The sequence below is a fragment of the Benincasa hispida genome, chromosome 9 (genome assembly GCF_009727055.1).
Source record: "Benincasa hispida cultivar B227 chromosome 9, ASM972705v1, whole genome shotgun sequence".
NCBI lineage: Eukaryota > Viridiplantae > Streptophyta > Magnoliopsida > Cucurbitales > Cucurbitaceae > Benincasa > Benincasa hispida.
In genome coordinates, this window is record NC_052357.1 from 6,467,979 (window position 1) to 6,491,169 (window position 23,191).

Sequence of the window (23,191 nt, forward strand, 5' to 3'; positions counted from 1 at the left end):
CTCTAAGTTGAGATATATATAGTTATATAAATATATTTAAATTACATTACCAACTTGCACATAACACGGTCGATTAAAATGTTATTATGATTTTTTTAATATAATTGAAGGTAAAGGAATTTGAACCACATGTATATTAACCGAGCATAGGCACCCAATTTTCATCCAAACTCAAGAAAATAAAAAAAAGGAATATTATTGTTTAAATTTCCATTCCCACAACCTAATTTACATCCAACTATTGCACATATAAAGCGACCAAGGTGATGTGAGATCCAAAATCGACCACAATTAGCCAATAAAGCCAAGTGAGTAAAAAGTTGGGAGGAAACAGAGCCCAACAATAATTGTCTTTGGGAATGGCAACTTTATAACAATACAAAATGTTATTTGCCTAAAATATGTTACAAAAGAGAGACTCCAACAACATCGAAGAAGAAGAAGAAGAAGAATTATGAAGTAAAATAAAAGTGAAAAATGCAAAGCCCTCTGTTCATCAAACAATCTCTTTTTGACGATGTTTCATAACATGAGTTGCATTGTTTTCATAAACATACAACCATGAAAAAAATGAAAGAAGAGTAAGCACCGTCAATAAGATATGTATAGTTTTTTCTTTGCTGTGATGAACAACACCTCAACCGTTCGATCCATATCAAAACAAAGGGTGGAGATTGAAAGTCTACAAAAGACATGAAATTTGAAGATCAGTTATTGATGTGTAAGATGATAAACATATGGGAAAAAAAGTGAGGAAAGGAAGGTGTTAGTGTTAGTGTTACCTTCAAATCAGTTAGATGGCAGATTGATTAGAAAAGGAGAGGGAACTATATCTCAAGAACAATATCTGTAATTGTTGAAAAAAATAAAAAAGCTTGTTAGAAAGGAAAAATATGGTGATTTGGAAAAGAATCATGAATTTATGTTCATATAAAGTTAAGAACTTACATTCAGAATCAGTCTTGACCCATTTGGATCCATCTTTAGCATTTTTTTTCTGGTCTTCTTCTCCATCATTTCTGTTTTTTGCTGATTGTTTTTCCTCTATGTACCTCTTCAATGATGAAGATCGAGAGGCGTTTTGTGGGGAGATTTTCTTTTGGAGAATTGTTCTTAAAAGCTGTCATTGTAATGGAAAGGTTATCAGATTTCAAAAGCAGACTTGAATCTTAAGGATTTAATAATGAATATGAACAAAAATATTTTCTTGTATGTATGTATGTATGTATGTACCTTTTCCATTCTGGACTCTTGTAGAGTTTCTCTTAAACTTGGTGGTGGCATAGGAGTGAAGCCAGTTCTACAAACAAACAACTTTTTAAGGAGAAAGGAGATCGATTTCTTCCCGATCGCTTTCTTTTTACTATCGGCGCAAATGTCTTTACATTTACCAATGATAAGACTAATGGTTCTTTCAATATCTTCGTCTTTATCATCTGAATCACTGCAAAGTGGATTGCTAATTCTCCTGTCAACCTCCAAGCTTGAGGGACAGTTGAGAAATCTATCCAATGGAAGATCTGCAACCTGCTTTTCGGCATTCGGTTTTCGAGATAAAAGTTTTGTCAACTCTTTCTGTAGTTTACCAACTTCTTCAGGAGAGAAATCAACTATCTCTTCTGAAGAAGATGGATTCTCCTCCTCTATGTCTTGTCTCTCAGAATCATCTTTAATCTCATTGTTGCCAAAAGTTCCAATTGCAAGCAACCCATGAGGCCAATCACTAAACTCCTCACGAGACTCTTGTTTTTTATGCTCTGCAAAGTTGGAGAAAGAACATATTCAATTTATACACAACCAAGTATCAAGTAACTTCCTTTTTCTCAATGTGATTTTAAATATAAAAGAATTAAGAATATATAATATATTTGGAGTTCTTGGATCTGACTAGTGGTTGATTTGCACCCTTAAACTTCTAATGAAAGTGGACAAAATAGGGAATGTAAAAGTAAAACAATGGAAAATTTTGTATATTTAATATTTATTTTTTTAAAGGGTCGAGGGAACAAGCCAACAAAGCACATGGACCCAAGTTTGCAGGTTGGTGATTCAGGTTACCTTTTTGAATCATGTCCCCGTTTGCATTGGGATCTTGATCCAGCTAACTAAATTTCGGATCCAACCAAAACCATTTCACAGAATCTAATTTCAATAACATTGTCTTTTCTCACCAACCTGATATCTAACTTAGCCCCTTAAGCAATTAATCCATTACAATACAATCTCTGCTTGATTATGAAACAAGATTTAAGATTACAAGTCTTTGATTCTATCCTATCATGGGAAACAGAAGAGAGGAGAAAACTTACGAGAAGTAGAGAGTGTATCTGGGATTTTCTTCTCCTGTTTGCCATTTAGTTTAGTCTGCATCCAGCTGAGGAACTGCATTGAATAAATGAAAAAGTCAAAATCATGCATAAGATGAAGATGAATGCCAAACCAGAAGAAGTGCACAACCAGTTAAGTGAAACAAGCTCACCTTCATCTTCAACCAACGATACAATTTGAAAATGCCAAGAAAAATTGAAGAGGGTGCGAAGAAGAAAGTTATGGGTTATCTACAACACTGAGAAGTTCAGAACCAGATCTTAAAAGCCAAGCGAGTATTGGGATGATCAAAATTAAGTGTAGAATTTTGGCAAGTTTGATGGTGAAGCTTGCTCAGTTGCAGCAAGTTAATATTGGTTCAAGTTCCCAAACAGAGCTCTCCGATCAGTTCCCACTCAAGATCCTCCACTCCTGAAAGTTAATGCTGATTCTTCCTCTTATACAGCTCAAATGCACATACACCACTAGCATGAAAAACATTCTCTAGAAAATTGAATACTTTAATTCCTGTAATTTAATAAGACTACAAAAGGAGGATTCTGCGGGTTCAATTCTGGAACATCCTCTATACAACAGACCGTGTCAAAATTTTGTCCGTCAGATCTTGAGATGCAAATCCTAAGACAACTGCTAAGTAGAAAAGGTGGAGTTGATCCCCATACGTCTTTAATCTAATGGTAATGAGAACTACACGAGGTTGGCTTTCAATATTTAGAGCCATTGTTACACTGAGTCACTCACCCATCATAAATAAATCCAACTATGCAGTTTTGCAAATTCCATCCCCAAAGAAAAAAAAACAATAGGAGATTTTACCGTTGAGTGGTTTACTTAATTTTATTTTCTTTAAGCATTACAATATGTGATAATACAAATTAACACTTATGACTTTTTCCGTGATTATCCCAATGTAATTAGGACATATAGATGGACGGTAAAAAATAGTTGTACTCCAACTAACAGCTAAGTATTACTTTTTTTTTAAACTATAAAAGATTTTAATTCTATATAATTTGTCAGGTTTTTTTTTTTATCACATTGATATAACAATAAGACCAAATGTAAATGGGTTTATTTTATTTTATTTTTTAAAATACAACACCTATGTGATAGGAGATTAAACCTTCGACTTCTAAGAAATAAAGTTATGTTAATTATCGTTGAATTAAACTCATTTTGAAAAATGAAAATGAGATGTCAATCTACAAAACAAGACTATTTATAACATTATAAAAAAATATATTAAAAGTATAACAAATATAACATATATATAGATAGCCAACTCAATCTTTAAAGGAGTGATCCATAACCGATCCAATTAATGAATGAGTTAGACTATACTGAACTAGTCAAATTTTGACTTAGAAGTGAATTTTAATCGAAACGATCTAATCGGGATCGAATCTTTAACTTCTTAATGTCAATTAAGTTGAGCTATTTGACCATGAAACTAATATGTTAACCGAATATAAACCATCAAATATATTGTTCCCAATGCATACTTAATTTCAAATAAGCAAGCATAATTATTTTTTTTAAAAAAAAAAACAATAAATAAGAAAGCGTAGTGATTATATAAATAATAATTTAACCTCCCACCCTTGATGCCACTCTTTTTTTTTAGTACTTTTTCTGACACTAAGAACGTAGTTAAACTGGTTTAAGATTTAAATAGAGGTTCAATTATTCTCCTCCCACATTTTGTTGAACAGGGAAAAAAAAACTTTTGATTATTTAAAATTCTCATTAGGAGTATGACATTTTTTTTTATCAAATATAAAAAAATAAAATAAAACTTTGAATTTTAACTAGTGTAATTTAGAATAAATAACATTAAAAAACACCATTGATAAAAAAACTAAAAAACTTGATTATTTAGGGTATATAATTATAACTTTTAAATTGTTAATATATTTCTAAAAAATGTTAGAAAAAATATCAATTTATATCCTTGAACTTTACATATTGTATCAATTTAAACCTTAAACCAATAATTATATCATTTTAAACCCTGAACTTTAAGAATTGTATAACTTAAACTCTGAACTAATAATTGTATTAATTTAAATCCTAAACTTTAGGGCTTGTATCAACTTAAACCCTAAACTAATAATTATATCAATTTAAACCTTAAACTTTTATAAGTATATCAATTTAAACCCTAAACTTTTATAATTGTATCAACTTAAACCCTTCATTATGTTTTATTTGGAACATTTATGAAAGTTCAAGATTTAAGTTAATATTATTTATGAAAGTTCAAAGTTTAAATTGTAAAAATTCATAGTTTAAATTGATATACTTATAAAAGTTCAGTGTTTAAATTGATACAATTATTAGTTTGGGATTTAAATTGATACAAATCCTAAAGTTCAAAATTTAAATTAATACAACCTCCAAAATTTAAAGTTTAAATTGATACAATTCTAAGCTTAGGGTTTAAACTAATACAATTCCTAAAGTTTAAAGATAAAATGATATTTATTTAAAATGTTATTATATTTTTTTTAGTTCCGAGAGATTCAAACTTATGATTTAGCAACATTAAAATTGGAATTATTTCCACTTAAAAAAAGAAGCCCATCGTCAAAGGAAAAGAATTTCTAAGCACAACATTTCTTGTGAAACCATTTTTTTAAAACCCAATTCACAGATAATTTTTTAAAAAAATCTTATTTAAGTAAATTTTAATTTAAAATCATTAAGTTAAACAAAATATATATATATATATAAATTCTAGCACTTGCATATAAAATACTCAGCCAATCGGAATTCGAAGACGTTGGCATCCTTTTCCGAGAAATTGATAATATTACATTCTTGGCCATTTTCCAAAGAAATCCTCAAGAGTCCACATCGTGGCTCATTCAGGAACAATTATAGCAATTTTTTCTGAAAATTGCACGAAGTTGGGACTTCCTCATTTGGAAATACCAAAAAAATTCGAGCCAAGGAAATTCCTCGAAGTAGGGTTCATCTTGAACCATGCATCTTTGAAATTTATTTTATGTGGATCTTCCATTTAGATTCTTATTTTATTTTTCTAATATTGTATTTTCGTAGCACTTTACCATAATTATTTATTTTAATAAAATATGCAAATCTATTCTGAAATAACATTTTAACATATCACATGTGCGAACTTAAAAGGGAAAAAAAAACATATCACATGCGTGGCTTGACTTGTAAATATTTATTGATTAAATGAATGAACAAAAAGATATGCTCATCTCAAATTTCAATAATATAATCAGAAAACTAAGAAATGATCTTTTCAGAGAGAAAAAAAAATTGCATTATTTCTACAAATATTTTTAACATACATTTTAAAGCTGTGTGAAAGAATGTTTTCATAACGACTACATACTTTTAAAATAAAGTATGTTGATGTGATTATTCTCTAAAAATTGAAATTTGTTTCTTTTGGATGTAACTTATTCCCACAGGGCCATATTCTTCTGTTTTTGTCACAACATGATGAAATTATTCCCCAAACTTCTCCCTATACCTACTTTATCACTCTCCACACAAACCTGGTTCCACATCAATCTTCCCTAAAGTGTACATGTTTTCCCAAAGTAAACGCTAGTAATTTTAATGCTTGTAGAAATTTGAGGAATCGATTTTTGTAATTAAAATAACAATATAATAATTTACATTCATTGAATCTGTTTCCAAAATTTAAAGAGTGAATACTAAGAGTGTTTAATTTAATTTTTTAAGTCTTTAATTTTAAAAACAAATTAATTTTTAAAAAATTGAAGTGCTACAAATCACTCAAAATAACTTTTAAAACACTTTCAAAATATATTTTAAATTTTGATTTTATCCAAAGTTTAAATAAAAGGATTCTTCCGAACATGTCCTAAAACAGGTTTTTTTTTTTAGAAAAATAACACTAAACTAATAATAAATACTAATTTTAAGATTTACTGTAGACGTGAATTTAGACCTTTGAAATATACCGACTAATTTGTTTTTTTTAAGTCCCAGAATATCAAAACTAAAAATGGTATTTAAACCAACAGCCGCTAATGGAATCTGATGGTTTACTAGTGATCATGTCGACACGTTGTTTATTCAGGACACATGTTCCAAAAGTTTATATAAACAAATCACTCGGCGGTATAAACCAATCACCTCCCACCATGAAGTGAAGGCATAAAGCTTCTTATAGTGCTTATACACAGCGCAATCCAAAAGCTTGCGAGGAAAATACTCAAGGATTGTTGCTAAATACGAAAGAAAATGAAAAAAAAAATCTTCGGTACTCAAAATCTGGCATGGTTCAGTTTTAAGAAACATGATATCCTTTTAGGTATATACTAGCAATACACAGCACCAATATGTCCAGGTACACACGACCCCTGAACTTACTCCTTAAGACATTATTTCCCTAATTTCATTCACAAATTATAAAGTTTGCAAATCAACTCTATTTCCTTTCAATTTTTTACAATGATTTGAATTTTTCTTAACACAAGAGCTGAATTTGTAGTCAAATTTCAAAAACTAAAATAAATTTCTAAAAATTCTAGTTTTTTTCTTCAAAATTTAGCTTGATTTTTTAAATTTTGATAAAAAGTAGATATTAAAGCAAAAATTTTAGAGATGGAATGAATGTTTTTAGGTTTAATTTTCGAAACCTAAAAACCAAAAACTAAATGGTTATCAAAATGAAAAAAAATAAATTTTTAACTAAATCTCTGTAGTCGATCTCAATCTAAAAGGATTGAAAAAATAATAATTTAACGAGTTTTCAAAAAGTACACTAATTTTGAAAAGGAAAACTTAGATGGGGTTATTTTTTGGCCATTTCCCCTATAAGCCTGTAGTAAGCCTGTAGTGAACTGTTTATAGATCTAGGAACTCCAATACTCGAAAATAGAAAGTGGGGTTCTCTTTCTCTATCCATTCCAACTATTCTACTAAAGAAAAATGAATTGCAGATAGCACACTAGTTATGTCATGTTTATTGTGATTGTCCATGTCCATATGGAAGTTAGTTGTATCTTCAACTTCGACCAACATTCTTCAAATTACTACAAATAACGTTACTGAGGAAGAAAGTCTTAATTTCTTATACATCCAAATTAGTGGTATTTTAATTCATTAAATTTAAGGTTAAATTACACGTTTAAATCACTAATTTATGCTAAAAGAACCGTATTAAACTTATTAGAAACTTTTAACATTTAGGGACTAAATAAATACAAATCTAAACATTTTAAAGACCTATAAAGGACTAAACTTATAATTTAACCTAAATTTAATGAACATCTAAATGGATGAAATTTAGAAGCATGTATACCCTAAATTCTCCTTTTACAAATTCAACAGACAATAGTAATAAACAGTGAAGTACAAGGGTAAAAAAAGAAAAGAGTCATAGAACACTAATAAAGGCTTTCAACTCAATCCTCATAATTCTTACAAGTTGCTCATAATGCTAGCCTAACTCAAGGGTTCCTTCATTCTCCACAAATTTTGATAAGTTGATGGATACCTCTATGGCTACAAAACCAAGCTCTACCATGATCCAGGTCAAGAGAGATTTTATTTAAGCTACTATTAGCTCTTTTGCACCATGGCACCCAAATACCATGAATTGACTTGACTAGATATAAGAATTCTAGCCCCTCAAGGCTCAAACAAAATTATTGCGGCATCGCCATGGCCTAGTAAATTGTTCTAATATCTGTCTTTAAGTACCTTTTCACTTGGACTCCGACTAATCTTTCTCTCACTTCTCAACTTGAACTTAATACAGGGGGGGCTTGATTTTGTATTATAGGGTCGACATCACAAATCCACTTTTGAACAATCCAAAAATTTGACGAACTTCTTACATCATTATTTCCAAACTTGTGACTCCAATATAAATTGACCAAATTCAAGCATCATACTATCAATCTTATCCGCAAGCATTTTGCTTGCAGGTCATATATCTGAAACTATTTGACTTGAATATTCTAGAGTTGAAGAAAATTTTCCAATTTCGACAATAAACCACTATCAAAGTCCCTAGAAACACCCAGCAAGTGGCAAGTCTGAAACCTCGTGGCCACGTCCCACGACAAAGTTAATCACATAATGAATAATAATCCGTAGCTTTATTCCTTCCTCGGAGCCTTTGCTCCTTCAAAGATGCCACAAACCAAGCCAGCTTTCGGATCTCTCCACGTTCTTTTCAACAGAATGAGAAACTAACATCCACCCTTTTGGATTCATTCCAGCCACAAGTTCTTACCTCTTAACACCATAAATTATTACCGTTGCCAATACCAATAATATCTTCTACTAACCAAGAGGCTTTGAAATTCTTCATCACTGTACTGATTAGTTTTTATATACTTTGTTTAAAACGTTCTGTCGTGTCGCTATAAGGGCGCAGAATACCCTCAGTGCTTTGTATTTCGTGCAGTTTTTTTTCAAAAATTTTAATTTACAATATCTAGCTAATTAAAGTTAAAACCACTATTTATTTAAGTCTCCAATGAAATTTCATAAACAGTCAAATAAATCTATAGAATGATAATTGATGTTTTATATGCTTTAATCAGTAATCTCATTAATAGATTAAAAGTTAGAATCCTGAGATTAAAAGTTTCAACTTTAATTTTAAGAGAGAAGGTTGAACTATCAATATATAGAATGATAATTGGTGTCTTATATACTGATTTAAATATTGATAATTGGAGATATAATTTAACATATGTTGGACTGATATATTAAAATGGATTCAAAATAACGGAAAGGGAAGCAAAAACTAGTGAAAATAATTGAGATGACGAACTCCGTGACCAAACTAGCAAAAAAAAAAATATCCGAAGCTTAAATATCTTTACATCACAATCGTCACTAGGTTCGTCATTTTAGTCTAATGCCACAAAAGTTCCTCGAGATGCAGGGAAAAGGAAGAGGTGAAAAGGAAATCATAAAAGTGGTATAAAATATGAAGGGGGAAAGTCAGAAAAGAATCACTCCAACCAAGACATAGCTTATTTAAAAAGAAAGATAAGAAACCATGTGAGCGATGCATCTAGTAGATGTCTAGGGTTTAGAAACCCAAGCTGAAAAGAGAAACGATATGGCAAGACTTCCTAATTCTGGAAGGCAAATATTGCGGTTGGCAACCATAAACTAAGACTTGGTATTGCGTGGACTTGTATCATCCAATGGTTTGACTAGCTCGCTTTTCATTAAATCTGATCTTTTAATCAAATGGAAACTTCTAGCTATGATATCCACAAATATCACCTAAAAAATTGGGGCAAAAAGCATCCAAAAAATGCCCCTTGATGAAAACTGAAAGGGCGTCTTTGTATCACTAGTTCTATAACCTTTGATTTGCATCTACAAATGATGCCATAGCATAGGCCCATCACAGTTTACACACAGAAGATCAAATAATGGCACGGATAGGGTTCCAAAGGCCCATACTTTATGTACATTTTACTACCATATAATACATACGTAGGTCCATTACGATTGAGTGGGGCAAAATAGATAATTCCATGCCTCACTTTGAATTAGAAACCTACACCTGTACGCAAGTCATTTACGCAAGTAAAAGTCTTGAACAATATTTGGGTCCTTGAGTGGGTTCTGGAAATAGAAAAGCCATATGCTATGTTCAAATTAAAGGAAAACGTACATGTCAATTACCAATAATTTGTGCTCATTTTGGCACCCAAGTCCTAAGTTACATTTCTTGTAATTAAGATGGAATTTCTTACATCTTTTCTTTTTGTAAGGTTCCTCTTCTTCCCACATAGAAAAATAATCCAACAAGAACTTTCGAGAGATCGGATAATCTTTCCCAGTATTTATTATATATTCACTTTACGAAAAATTAACAATTTCAATGATTACAATGAAAAATGGAATAACAATCAAGAGGAAAGGAAAGATAAAACTAGCAACTCAGAACATTCGAGAGAGCTGAACAATTCTCCACAAGAAGCCTCAAGCTCCACCAAAATCTTCACACCTTTCTTCAAATCCCAAACCCCTCCTAAAACCCTTCAACAACATGGTCCCCCCTAAAATGCCAAGATACTTTTCGCGTGCCACTAACGGTCTATCGCTCCCTGAATTTCCACTCTTACCCTTCCTCTCATAAGTGTAAATAATTGGGAGCCTCACACTTTCTTTGTTATTTTCTCCTTCTTCTCAGATTTTACCTTCTGACAATCTCCCTTGCTCTTTGGTTTGTACTCTCCCTTACTCTTCGTATAATTTTTTGTAGAGAGAAATTTCATTGATGCATGCCCCCACTATCGGTGGATTACATGAAAGTTTATCGATAAGAAACTAAATGAGAAAGAGTAAGGACTGTTCAGAGCATTGAGTTGGTTCTAATAGTTTGTAGTTTGTTATAATCTATTGGATTATAATAGTATGTAAAGTTGAATAGTTTTATATTTGGGTGCAGACTATTTTAGTCTAGATTTAGGTAGTCTGTGTTTGGAGTGCAAACTATTTTAATCTGAGTAGAAAGTCTTTATTTGGAGTGCAAACTAATTTAGCCTGGGTAAAAAGTTTATGTTTCGGGTGCTGGGTTCAAAGTCTCTGTTTGAGACATAGATTATTGTTGTTCGAGTTTAGAGTTTATGTGTTTGGATTATAGATTATCAAACCAACCGCAGATGAAGAGAAGCAAGGTCAGCTCCTTGGCACCATAAATCATGTCAAAAGCTAGCATGACGACCATCACCAAGAACCCGATAAGTATCACAACAAACATATTAAGTGCAAAAAAAATCTCACATTGGTTAAAGTCCAAAGTGATCATGGGTACATAAGTGAGGGCAATGATCTTCATTGGTATGATGTCTTTTGGGTGATTCCAAAAACAAAATCATGAGGGTTTATCCCCAAAGTGAACAATATCATACCATTGTGGAGATAAGTGGAGGTTCTATTATCATTATCAATTGGTCAAAGTCATGGTTTAAACCTAGCTGTGTGGGTGAGATCCCCTTAGCGATTTCGAACAAAAGTAGTGAATCTTGTAGATGAATCCCTAGTTCGAACAAAAAGTGCATATAGAGGCAAGCAAGTGATAACTTTATCAAGCACATTGGTAGAGAACTAGATCTTTGTTCAAGGGGAGGAGATTAAGGTGTGTATAGGTGGTTTACACCAAGTGTATTCCATAAAAATTATTCATAATTATGCTCTATCTAGCTTGATATGGGCAAGCTTTCGTAGGCGATCGAGAGTGGACGAATAAGGGAAGATTCAAAGTGGTACTTTGTTCGAGGATGTTAGGTACAAATAAAGTCCCACATTGGTTAGGGAACAAACTAGTCATGGGTATATAAGTGAAGACAATTATCTCAATCGGTGTGAGGTTGGTGGTTCCAAAAATAAAGCTTGAAGATTTATCTCAAAGCGAATAATATCATATCATTGTTAAGATGGTGAAGGTGTCGTTGTCCTCATCATTATTGTTTTGCGAGGAACATACTGTTTAAAAAATTAGAGACGAATTAAAAGAAAGGTGCTTTTTAAAACATTGCTTATAAATCAGACAGATGGTTTCAAATAAATATTAAAAGAAAGGTGAGAGAGCAAGAAATGAAAACGGTAGAGAAAAACACACTCATCACTTGACGAATTTTAAATTCAAGGCATGTCCTAAGGAAGAAAATCATGAGGATCGATGATAACAGAACTTGGATTTTTCATATATTATCATTACTAACTAAAACAGGACCAATCACAGGTGAAGCACAAATATTGAAGTTTTCACTGATAGAAAAGCAGGTTTTCACAAAAAAATTAATTTGTAGGCCTACGTCTGTTATCAGGGCAAAAAGGAACAATCACAGGTGCGGCATGTCTAACTAAAACTATAAAAACAAATAGAGAACCTAAAACTTAATAAACTAAAGAAACCACCGGATCCTTCTTAGAATTCAAGGACACAATTATACAGCCTATAGAACAAATCTTGTCTAAATAAGATCGTAAGAAGCCACAGACCCTTCATCACCAACCAATGGTTTTATCTTCCTAATAGTAGCAAAACCGTCTTAAAGGTAACAAAAGATAATAAAACTGACAAACAGGTCATTAGAGAACAGGTTCTAAATTTCTAATACAGACACTGAGCATACATGTAACATCCACAAGTAGCACACAGATATACAGATGAGCGTGTGTACAATGTATCGGCTTGCCAACTTCTAGATGAAAATTGGGTCAGGGCTGGCAGCAATCCACTTTTGGAATTTGAGATTAATCAAAATAAAGAGTCCTGTATAAGACCTAGTCGTGTTTATACACGGACTGCTTAATGATTATAATTCATCATGTTTTCCAACCATTTCACCTGTTAAGAGTACAGTGACAGAAAAGAAAGTTCGCTTTTGAGGACCAAGAAACAGACGTGCCTTATGGGAGAAGAACTTAAGAAAAGTTACGTTTTGTCATTTTCTATAAGAAAAAAAATAAAAGTAAAAATAAGTATCTTTATAATCTAAACATATGCATTTTTTTGTGGTGAATGGCTGATAATCTAGCTTCTCGTTTGTTCTCCACCCCCACCCTCCTATCTAGATTTTACAACTTCTGATTCTAGGGGTACAACATTTATTTCAACATCAATCAATATGGAATCTCTACTTTCATTTATAAGATTATGATATTAACGGATAGCTATATGTTTTCCCATATAGATCAAAAGATGGTGTGAACATCATAAATGTGACAGTAAAAAATATTGCACTTGTAAAAAAAAACGAAAGTAGATCATGCACAAGCAAATAAAAGTATGCATTATATATAGAGAGGGAGTAAATTTTACCAGTTTCTTCTCCAAAGAAAAATGAGATCTCTCTTTGAGCTGATAGAAGAGAATCTGAACCATGAACACAATTTTTCTCTGAATCCAACCCACACATTGCCCTAATGCTGAAATCATGCAAGAGACCATTATTAAAACTCAGATTGAACAGGTAGCAAGTGCATGATCAGTACGGAATTCATGTCTCGAACTTCTGGAGGTAAAGTATACATAAAGACGAACAATAAAATTTTTATGACCTATTAGGATGCGTAGCCTTAGCTTTCACTGCATCTGTTGGCCCAATCAGAGCACGCCAATCCGCGATTGCATTCTGTTTCTCCAACACCATAATGCATACTGGACCACTGATAAGCAGTGTTAGACAAAGGAAGAACACCATTATGCAAGAACTAAAATGCACAATCGCACAATTCTAGAGAGATTTCATGGTTGTTTGAAACCTTTACATATGGCTACAAAAATCAGATTAGAAGTCCACCATGAATTAGTAGTCAAAGTCATTGCATGAATAGTCAAAGTAGTTTGAAACCTTTTCATGTCTAAGTTGCTAATGCTTTAACTGAAATTGCTAGAAAAGAAAGTAAGCTACATAGTCAAAATCATCGCATGAATTAGCTAAACCGTTATAGCACTTTCAAATTTTTGTTTGAGTGCATGCAGATGGCGGTGTGATGGCTGCATAAATTGCATAAGTGACAAGCTTATCCACCACTTACTAGCAAATTAATGCACAGGAAAGCAGCTCAGATGCAGGCATAAAAATGCAGGAACAAAGACACAAGAAGGTTCACATCAGCATTGATACACCAGTACCACGGAGCATATGAAATTATGCAAATGAGTATTTGCAGAGGAAACTTAGCAACATTTCAAAGATGACACATACCTTGTCATGTATTTGACCAGACTAAAAAAAAAGCTTTTTGACGAATGTTCAGCGTAAAAACGACTTGCTCTATCTTCATCCAATTCAACTATTCTTTCCTCCAAAATCCTGAACCCTGACCCCACAATGGCCCCTTTAATTCTATCGGTGAAGTTACCACGCAATCCATCTGGCTTTATCATAGCCAAAGTTCTCTCTATTTTCATACCTCCATTACTTGCAAACCTACAATCAGGGCAATGATATTTTAAAAATTATTTATCATGTAAAAGAGAAAAAGATCTGCATAAACATAAAAATAAGTCCCCATTGTAACGGTTTTGTTTTTAATTTTTTGCTTTTTAAATTTATATTTATTTCTTCACAATTTCTATAATAAATCAGTACTTTTAATAAATTCTTAAAAAAAAAAAATTTGAAAACAATTTTTCTATTTTTCAAAACTTGGCTAAGTTTTTTACAACCTTAGTAAAAGGTGGATGACAAAACCCATTGATAGGTGGAAGTAATGTTTATAAGCTTAATTTAAAAAACAAAATGTTATCAAACTAGCATGAGTAGACATGTTAGAGTAAGATAGACAGGTCAAAGTAAATTGATACAGTATAGTGTCACTCCAAATATCGCGATGTAAATATAGTTGATGAAAATAAGGAGATTCGGACGACGTAATTTTGATGCTCGTAACAAGAGTCTTCAAGAGAAGATAGCACAACCAAAACAAGAGACTAAGTGCTTAATGTCCTTGAATTTAGAAGTAATAATTAAATCTGTTCCGAAAACTGCTCAACAGAATCATCTATAGCTAACAGAAATTTCCAACCAGGATCTTTTTAATATCTTTTTCCTACTTTTTTTTTTTTTTAATTTCCATCATTAACAATTGGATATACGTCCGATTACCTAAATCATCTAACACGAATTCTATTTTAAGATACAAGAAAATGATGTCAGTATGTACCAAGTAAGCTTTTGTTTCTATCTCTAATCAAACGAAAACGATACGATTATCGATGCTGATGACAAATATTAGGTTCCTCTACACACACCTAATCAACCACACGATCAATTCAAAAGGAAACAAGACGCGATAGCGTTACTTACACACCAGAAGATGCGGTAGCGACAAGGAAGAAGAAAAGGAGAAACCGCGAACTGAGAGAAACCAAACGGATCGTCATTTCCTGAGCGAAACTGCAACAACAGTAATATCAGTCACAATCGCGTCAAGTTCGAAAAAATCACTTAGATTCAGAACTTCCGAGGCCGCCAGGGCGGAGAATAGCAGATAATTTAAGATTTCAACTAAACGAGATCGGGTATTCTCCAAAAACTCCACTGCAACACCTAGGCATACGACCCGTTTCAACAAATAATCAGTAATTTCAAGAACGAAAACTAATCCTGCAGTTTCCTAACCTTCGTTTCTTTATTTACTCCTTGACCGATTGAAACACGTACCTGCGATTCATGGAGTGGAGAATGAGAGAAGCCGCAACCGCAAGAAAGATGATAGGAACTCGAGCACTTGCTTAGTATAATGGCGGGAAAGTAGAAAGCTCTACAAAACGAGACCGGGAGAGAGATGAGGAATATCGCGGTAACTTGGAATTGGCGCGAAGCCTAAGGATTACAAGAAGAACGGACTCGATTTATCGAGTTAAAAGAGGACAGATGGAATGGGTTGGACTTTTGTTAGTCTTATGATCCAATGAGATATTCAGGCATATATTAATAATTATACTATCATTTTAAAAAATATCTATAGAATTCTTTTGCATTATGACAAAAGTCTCCATTACATATGATATGTTTTTTTTTTTGTTAATCCTAATGCCTTCAACAATATCTTATTATATCGTAATTAAACTTTGGACTCCTATATTATAGTCTGAGGAAACTGTGACTCAAATACCTCAACTAGTTTAGTTTATAACCAACTTTATCTTGTAACGGTCTGTTGGTATGTGTTATAAATACCACTGATCAGAAAACAAAGAAGTGTTTTACATAATTCCTATTTTTCTTTTAAACAAAACAAGTTGCATGCAATCTTCAAGTGAAAAGAATGTGAATCTTCTCGTGGACGTAGGCATATTGGCCGAACCACGTAATCATGTGTGTTTCTTCTTCTTTTTATCTTCTTCTTTCAATTGACATCAATCTTTCTACAAATCACAAAAATACAATCTTGTTGTCAAGTTGTATCGAATTTCAGAGTATCGAGTTGAATCGTGTACAGATTGTCTTCTATTGAGTAGCATCAAGTCAGAGGTTTTCGTCTTTGAGTTGCTTCGAGTAAAGATTAAAACTCATCGAGTAGAGTCGAGTATCGATCAGCACTCATCGTGTTCTATCGAGCAAGAACATAAACTCGTCGAGAATAGAAGGAAATTTCCATTGAATATCGAGCATAAACTAATGGGGTATCGAGTATCTAGCATCGAGGATTTGACAGAGCCTTTCTCAACCATTTCTTCACCATCTCTGTGTTGATCTTGAGTAATTGGACCTAGAAAAGATTGAATTACTCAACAATTTCTGGTATCAGAGCATTTGAGATCAACATTCTTGGAGTATTAAGATACTCAAGGAAACCATTCTCGATATTCTTTCAGGCCAGTTATGGTTTTTGTTAGATTTGAGATAGAAAAGTTCGATGGAAAAGGTGATTTTGGTCTTGAAAGCTATTCTTAGACAACAGAGAGCTCATAAAATCCTTTTAAACCAGCCACTTTGCCACCTACATTAATAGCTCAAGAGAGGGAAGATATGGAACTTTAGTTCTTAATCTTAGTGATAGCATCTTGAGACAGGTGATCGATCAAGACACTGCCTACGAAATGTGGGTCAAGTTGGAAGGTCTCTATGCAACTAAGGATCTCCCCAACAAGATGTGCTTAAGGAAAAAATTCTTCACTTTTAAGATGGATTATGCTAAACCACTATCAGACAATCTAGATGAGTTTAAAAGGATAGTTTCTGAGTTTAAGAGCCTTGGTGAAAAGATTGACGATGAGAATGAAGCCTTTGTCTTGTTGAACTCTCTACCCAAAGCCTATAAGGAGGTAAAGAGTGCCTTAAAATATGGTAGAGAGTCAGTTACCACTGATGCCATTATTTCAGCATTGAGAACTAGAGAGTTGGAGCTTTAGTCAGTCAAAAAGAACCAGCCTAGTGCAAAAGGGCTATTTGTCAAGGGCAAGAACCAGCAAAATCAGTCTTAAGGGACTAAAAATCAGTATGGTGAAGAGCATAAACCTAAAACCATATCGAAATGTAATTACTGCAAGAAGAAAGGATGCTCAATGAGGGATTGCTAGCTTAAAATGGAAAAATTAGGAAAAAGAGAAGGATCATAAAGGAAAACAGCCAGAAGCTTCAATGGTTGAAGGGACCTACTTCTATTCTAATGCCTTAACCTCTACTAGAAACAAAACCAACCAAATGAGTCCTATTGGGAAGCATGATTGGGAACTTGACTCTGGCTGTACCTATCATGTGACACCCTTTAGACCTTAGTTAATACCTACAGGGATGTGGATGAAGAATCTATGTATATGGGGAACAATGAAGCCTATAAAATCAAAGGGGTTGGTTCAGTATCCTTAAAGCTAAAAGATGGATTAATCAAGTTTCTCATAAATGTGAGACATGTACCTTTACTCAAGAGAAATTTGATATCTCTGGGTATGCTCGACTCCATTAGGTATGAGTGTAGAGGAAAGGATGAAATCCTAGAGGTGATTAAGGATTCTAAGGTAGTGTTGGTTGGTAAAAAGGTCAATGATCACTATATAGTAAGAGGAGTATAGATGATGACTAGTGCCTACATTGTTTCAACAGCAAGCTTAATAGAGGCAGACTTGTGGCACAAAAGACTATCCCATATTAGTGAAAAAGGGATGCAAGCACTGTCTAAACAAGGCATACTACCTAAAGGGATCAGTGAGCATCTTTTCTTATGTAAACACTGTATTATAGGGAAAGCAACCAGATAAAGCTTCACAAAATCTTAGCATACCACCCAAGAAACATTGGATTACGTTCATTCTGACCTATGAGGACCATCTCCTATACCAAGCCTTAGTGGCTCAAGGTATTTTCTAATCGTTATAGATGACTTTTCTAGGAATAGCTGGATATACTTTCTTAAAACTAAGAACCAAGTTTTTGGGAAGTGTAAAGAATGGAAAGCTATGATAGAAACACAAACGTCTAAAAGGTTAAAATACTTTAGAACCGACAATGGACTTGAGTTTTGCAATAAAGGCTTGACAAATACCGTAGTGAGAACGGTATAACTAGGCATAGAACTGTGAGGTATACACCTCGACAAAATGGGGATACATAAAGGTTAAATAGAAATATAATGGAAAGGGTAAGATGTTTGCTTTCTGGTGCTATCCTAAGTGAAAACTATTGAGCATAAGCTACAGCCTACACAGTGTATACCTTGAATAGGTTCCCTCACACATCTCTAGAGTTGTTTACCCCTAAGGAGAAGTGGATTAATCATCCTCCTCATCTAGACAACCTTAGGGTTTTTGGGTCTGTAGGGTTTGTTCACCAAAATAAGGGAAAGTTGAAAGCTAGAGCAGTTAAGTGCATGTTTGTAGGCTTCACAGAGGGTGTTAAATGGTATAAAATGTGGCATCTGGTAGAGAGGAAGTTCATAATTAGCAAAGACATCACCTTTAGAGAAGGGGATGTCGGGATTGGTGTCCTAATTCTCCCAGAGTCTCATAGTTTGTAAACTTTGTACACATTGTTATTAATAAATTAAGAGTTATTTTATTTGCATTTACTCATATCCAATAAACAAAGAACCATGATTATTTTATGTAAACTCAAGCATGTATATGAGATATACAAGTGGATCATGCCTTAAGTAATAACCTAAATGGTCTGTAGTATATGGATTAATGAGGGATACCTTATCCTGGTGACACTACAGATACGACCCGCTTTGTAGAGGTTTGCAAGTGTTGTGAACTACTACAGATGGTCTGATCTTGATCATTCATGTGGAGACAAGCGAGCGAGGGTGTCCTATACAAAGAGTTTGTATAAGTCTGGACCACAAGATTATTAGTCTCTTTATATAATGTCGTTGATAATTGAGACTTACATCTCACTAAAACGACCATAGGTGACATGACCTTAATCCTGAGTGTTTTAGAAACTTCTGCTAGGGCGGTCCTTTGATTAGTATGGGTGAGAGTGGCCAGATTGCCAACTCAACAAGCCTACCTTTTTGGGGATTTATCTGATTGGGGAGCTGGGAACTCAGTTACACAAGACAAAATTCACTCATTCCCCAAAGTAGGGGTAAATAGACAGATTGCTTTCTTAAGAGCTAATTTTGGGTCTTGAACATAGTGGCCACATACTCTCTTTGGAAGAGAGGACCCAGTCATGGTAGGACTATGACTTATTGTTCATTAGAGGAATCAGTGGTACTTAAGAAGCTAGATGTAACTACAGGGAAAAAACGGTAAATTGGCCCAACTGTACTTATGATCGATATGTGAAGAGTTGTCACACTCGGTTAATATGGACACAAAAATATACCTGTAGTGAGAAAAGTGCAGTTGTCGATCTTTAATGGAGTGCCAAATAGTTAACGGATGGTGAATCCCGTGACTAAAGAGTTTAGTCAATTATTCACGTACCGTTGGAGCTTCAAGCTACAAGTCCATGAGGTCCACTTTGTAGCTCAATGGGTTCAAGTTGAGAATCGGTTCTTGGGGTTAGTTTGAATTGTTCAAATTAACAAGAGGAAATTTAGTTATATATGATATAATTGGTGTGATGTATAAGATACATCAAGTGGAGGAATTAATGTGAATATGGTTTACATTAAGTACCATAAAATAAGAAAAGGACTATGGCTTGTATATTTCATGAGATGAAATATTAAAACTTTAGGTTATAAATATAATATGATAAGTAGGTTATCATATTTATTTATAATATATTAATTATATGATAATTAATTCTTTTTCTCTAATAACTAATTGAGTGGGAGGATATTGGTGGTTTTATGGTAACCTTGAGATAAAAGGAAATTGGTTTTCCTGAAATTAGAAGTTACTTCATTCGGAAAGTTACTCATGGATAAGCTATCAAGTGAAAGAGTTTCATTAAGCGATAGCATTGAGAGACTACACGATCAGCTAAGCGATCACTTACCTTTGACTATACGATAGTCATTCAGCTGATCGTTGTTACACGGTCTAGTGGCTTGGTCTATACAATAGGTTGTCGTTGACTGAATGATCGAGCACATCGTCTATCCGTTAGACTGTGTTCTTATCTCCCACTTGCTCAATCGTAGACCTCCAGTCTTTTCCCCAAGCCAATATCATACAGAGCCCACAACTCCTGGATTCTCACATCGAGAATACCAAGATAACCATTGTGGTGGTGTCTTCTGTTCGCTTGCTATCGTGAGATGCTTTAGGAGTGTATAAAGTAAAACAGATTGGAAGGATAAAGTCTAAGTGATGCGTTCTGCCTTGATGCGTTTAAATGAATGCAACGCGTTGGGGCGTTAGTATTATGCATAAAAGGCATACAACTCCTTATAATAACGTTCAAATTTTCCTAGATTAAACCCAAGTATAAATCTAATCTAGGTCCCTGGCAAGTCCAGGGTCGATCACAGGGATTCAGTTTCACTAACACAGATTATGTGTTGTACTTGCAGTAGGAGGTTTTCCCTAAATAAATGTGAAAGATGTATTATTTACACTGACATGCTATGCCTGTGCAAGACAATACAAAAGAGTTGAGTGGAAAATGAAGGATCATGTAAAAATGGAATTTAAGTAGGTGGACGTGCTGGTTAAAGATAATTGCACACAACTGATGTAATGTGGATGAAATGGGATGGGTTGCTTATCTTTCTGTTCATGCATTAGACATCATTCAACACTTCTCAATGCGAATAACATACGAGCCTATCTCTAGGGTGCATGTGTCTAACTTAGAATGCAAGAAACACCAGTAAGTTTATCTCTAGTTGTACTAGGCGTTCTACTTAATGCGGCTTAGCTATTCTTTTGAACAACTAAGTAAAAAAGCTTTCACCAAGTTGTCAAGTTGGTTTAGGCGTTGGAATAGAATTATGCATGAAGTACTAATGCTTTCAACAGAAGATAAACAATAGCAAAAGTGATGATCAAATATATGAATTTTATAAAGGATCAATGAGTCTTTACAAAGAACTGTATTCAATCAAAATGAAATGAAAATGATATTAAGAGAGAAAATGAGTCAAGCCAAAGAATACAATATCTTGTAGTTCTTTGGCTCAATCTTGTTGTGTACAATCACTTTAAAGAGGCGAAGACAGAGTATCTTTCTCAAGAATAACTTTCTTCACTCTCTGGCCAGCGGTGGTGGTAGTTCTCAGCACCTTCGATCGTCTTACACCTCGGCACAGCTTGTACAAATTAAAACTAAGTCTACAAATTTACAGAGAGTATGGAGCTTCTAATTGTCTGCACTCTTAATTCAGGAGGGTCTTCAAGTATTTATAGGCGTTGGTCTCATCCACTTGAAGGATGGCCTGCATTTAAGTCCATGCCCTGGTCAGCATTAAACTTTATGTTCTGGTTTGTCGCCTGACCTCTGGAAGCTTTTCAGACGCCGCCTATTGCAGGTGCCCATGCTTGCAAGTGGTGATGTGACACAATCAGTCGGAGCAATGAATCTTCTATGCGTTGAATTCCCTCCGACGCATGGCTCATGTGTTAGTGCGTTTCCTGCGGCACTTGTCTAATGCGTTATTGTCAGTTCTTGCGTTGAAATCCTGCAAAGTAGTGCATTAGTGCCGCGATTTTTAGTGATAAACTTCTTTTACATGAAATTGCTATTGTTTAAGTAAATCCATGTGTCTCTATTAAACACGAGGAGAGTTTATCATTAAAAATCCTAATTGTTCTAATTTAAGAGCAAAGATAACTTATATTTTACAAGTTATCATCCTCGCTCTATTCGTGGATCGAGTTAAACTCAATTGGATTTGAGGAGCTGTTGGCCGTTCGTTGTGTTCGTGTTCGTTGGTTGTACCGGCCGTTGCGTTCGAGTGTGTTGTTCTTGGACGCTTGTAGATTGATCAAGGGATTCGTGAAGAATGGTTCTTCAAAGATATGCTTCCTCTATCTCTTGTATCATCGTTTAGCATGCTATAATTTCTAGTTGTGCATGACCTGTTAATTTCTGTTTAGACTGTAATTGTTTTGTGTCCAGTTCGAATGGAATTTGGAACGTTCCCTTCTGCTACTTATGGAAATCCTCATGTTTGATTTCCTTTAGAGGAGATGTTTATGAAAAAGGAGAAAAGACTTGAGGATGAAGCTGACCACAAGAATTGAGGTGGAGCTACCTATTGAGCAACCAACAGAATCTAACCTACCTAGTGACACAGGAGAAGTTGAGGAAGATGCAAGGGAACAAGAGGAGATTGTTAATAAGCAGCCTGACTTGACTCAGTATGTCTTAGCTAGGGATAGATAAAGGAGAACAATTATCCCTCCAGCTAGATATACTGAAATGAACTATATGAATTTGGTTCTAAATGCTATTGTGGCTTCTACTGACCAAGAACCAATAACCTTTGAAGGAGCAACAAGTTGTGTTGATGCAAGGGATTGGATAGAAGCTATGAATGAGGAAATGCATTCACTAAATGTGAATGATACTTGGTCTTTAGTTCCTATGCCTAAGGGTTATAAACCAGTTGGCTCTAAATGGGTTTTCAAACTTAAGGAATGTCCATTATGTGATCAGAAACCTAGGTATAAGGCAAGTTTGGTTGCAAAGGGATTTACACAAAGAGAAGGAATAAACTACTTAGATTTTCTCTCCAGTTGTCAAACAAACCTCCATAATACTTCTATCGGTTGCTCAAAATAATTTAGAATTGTATCAACTAGATGTGAAAATTGTCTTCCTTCATGGACATCTAGAAGACAATCTACATGACGTAACCTAAGGGATTTGAAGTTAAAAGAAAAGAGAATCTCTATTGCTTACTCAACAAGTCAATCTATGGGTAAAAACAATCACTTAGATGTTGGTATAGAAGGTTCAATGACTATATATGTAGCATTGGATTCAAAAGAAGTTCATTTGACGTATGTGTTTAT

General features: G+C 33.9%; 2 protein-coding genes across 4 annotated transcripts; both read right to left on the reverse strand.

The window, feature by feature from the left end:
- Positions 1–222: 222 nt before the first annotated feature.
- On the reverse strand, positions 223–3,222 carry LOC120086805 (protein DEEPER ROOTING 1). The gene is made up of 6 exons (XM_039043596.1): positions 2,480–3,222; positions 2,310–2,382; positions 1,234–1,757; positions 949–1,120; positions 783–847; positions 223–682 (listed from the first exon to the last, which is right to left on the reverse strand). Exons 1-5 carry the CDS (start codon positions 2,483–2,485, stop codon positions 828–830), a joined length of 795 nt encoding a protein of 264 aa, XP_038899524.1. The 5' UTR covers positions 2,486–3,222; the 3' UTR covers positions 223–682; positions 783–827.
- Positions 3,223–12,199: 8,977 nt separating this feature from the next.
- LOC120085461 (probable nucleoside diphosphate kinase 5) lies at positions 12,200–15,710 on the reverse strand. 3 transcript variants are annotated; one of them, XM_039041440.1, is made up of 6 exons: positions 15,495–15,710; positions 15,142–15,227; positions 14,034–14,258; positions 13,384–13,491; positions 13,145–13,251; positions 12,200–12,670 (listed from the first exon to the last, which is right to left on the reverse strand). In XM_039041440.1, the coding sequence occupies exons 3-6, from the start codon at positions 14,237–14,239 to the stop codon at positions 12,639–12,641; spliced, it is 453 nt and encodes a 150-aa protein (XP_038897368.1). In that variant the 5' UTR covers positions 14,240–14,258; positions 15,142–15,227; positions 15,495–15,710; the 3' UTR covers positions 12,200–12,638. The 3 variants fall into 3 exon arrangements, with proteins under 3 accessions (XP_038897368.1, XP_038897366.1, XP_038897367.1); XM_039041438.1 differs by having other exon boundaries at positions 15,138–15,227; positions 15,495–15,708; XM_039041439.1 differs by having other exon boundaries at positions 15,138–15,227; positions 15,453–15,504.
- Between the last annotated feature and the right edge of the window lie 7,481 nt (positions 15,711–23,191).

Bases quoted from the DNA above. Each gene is read 5' to 3' on its own strand.
- LOC120086805 (XM_039043596.1), bottom strand. The intron at 1,121-1,233 runs GTACATACATAC...TTACAATGACAG, and splicing joins AAGAGTCCAGAATGGAAAAG to CTTTTAAGAACAATTCTCCA. The intron at 848-948 runs GTAAGTTCTTAA...CAACAATTACAG, and splicing joins GGTCAAGACTGATTCTGAAT to ATATTGTTCTTGAGATATAG.
- LOC120085461 (XM_039041438.1), bottom strand. The intron at 13,492-14,033 runs GTATGTGTCATC...ACTGCTTATCAG, and splicing joins CTGGTCAAATACATGACAAG to TGGTCCAGTATGCATTATGG. The intron at 13,252-13,383 runs GTCATAAAAATT...GCATGATTTCAG, and splicing joins AAGGCTACGCATCCTAATAG to CATTAGGGCAATGTGTGGGT.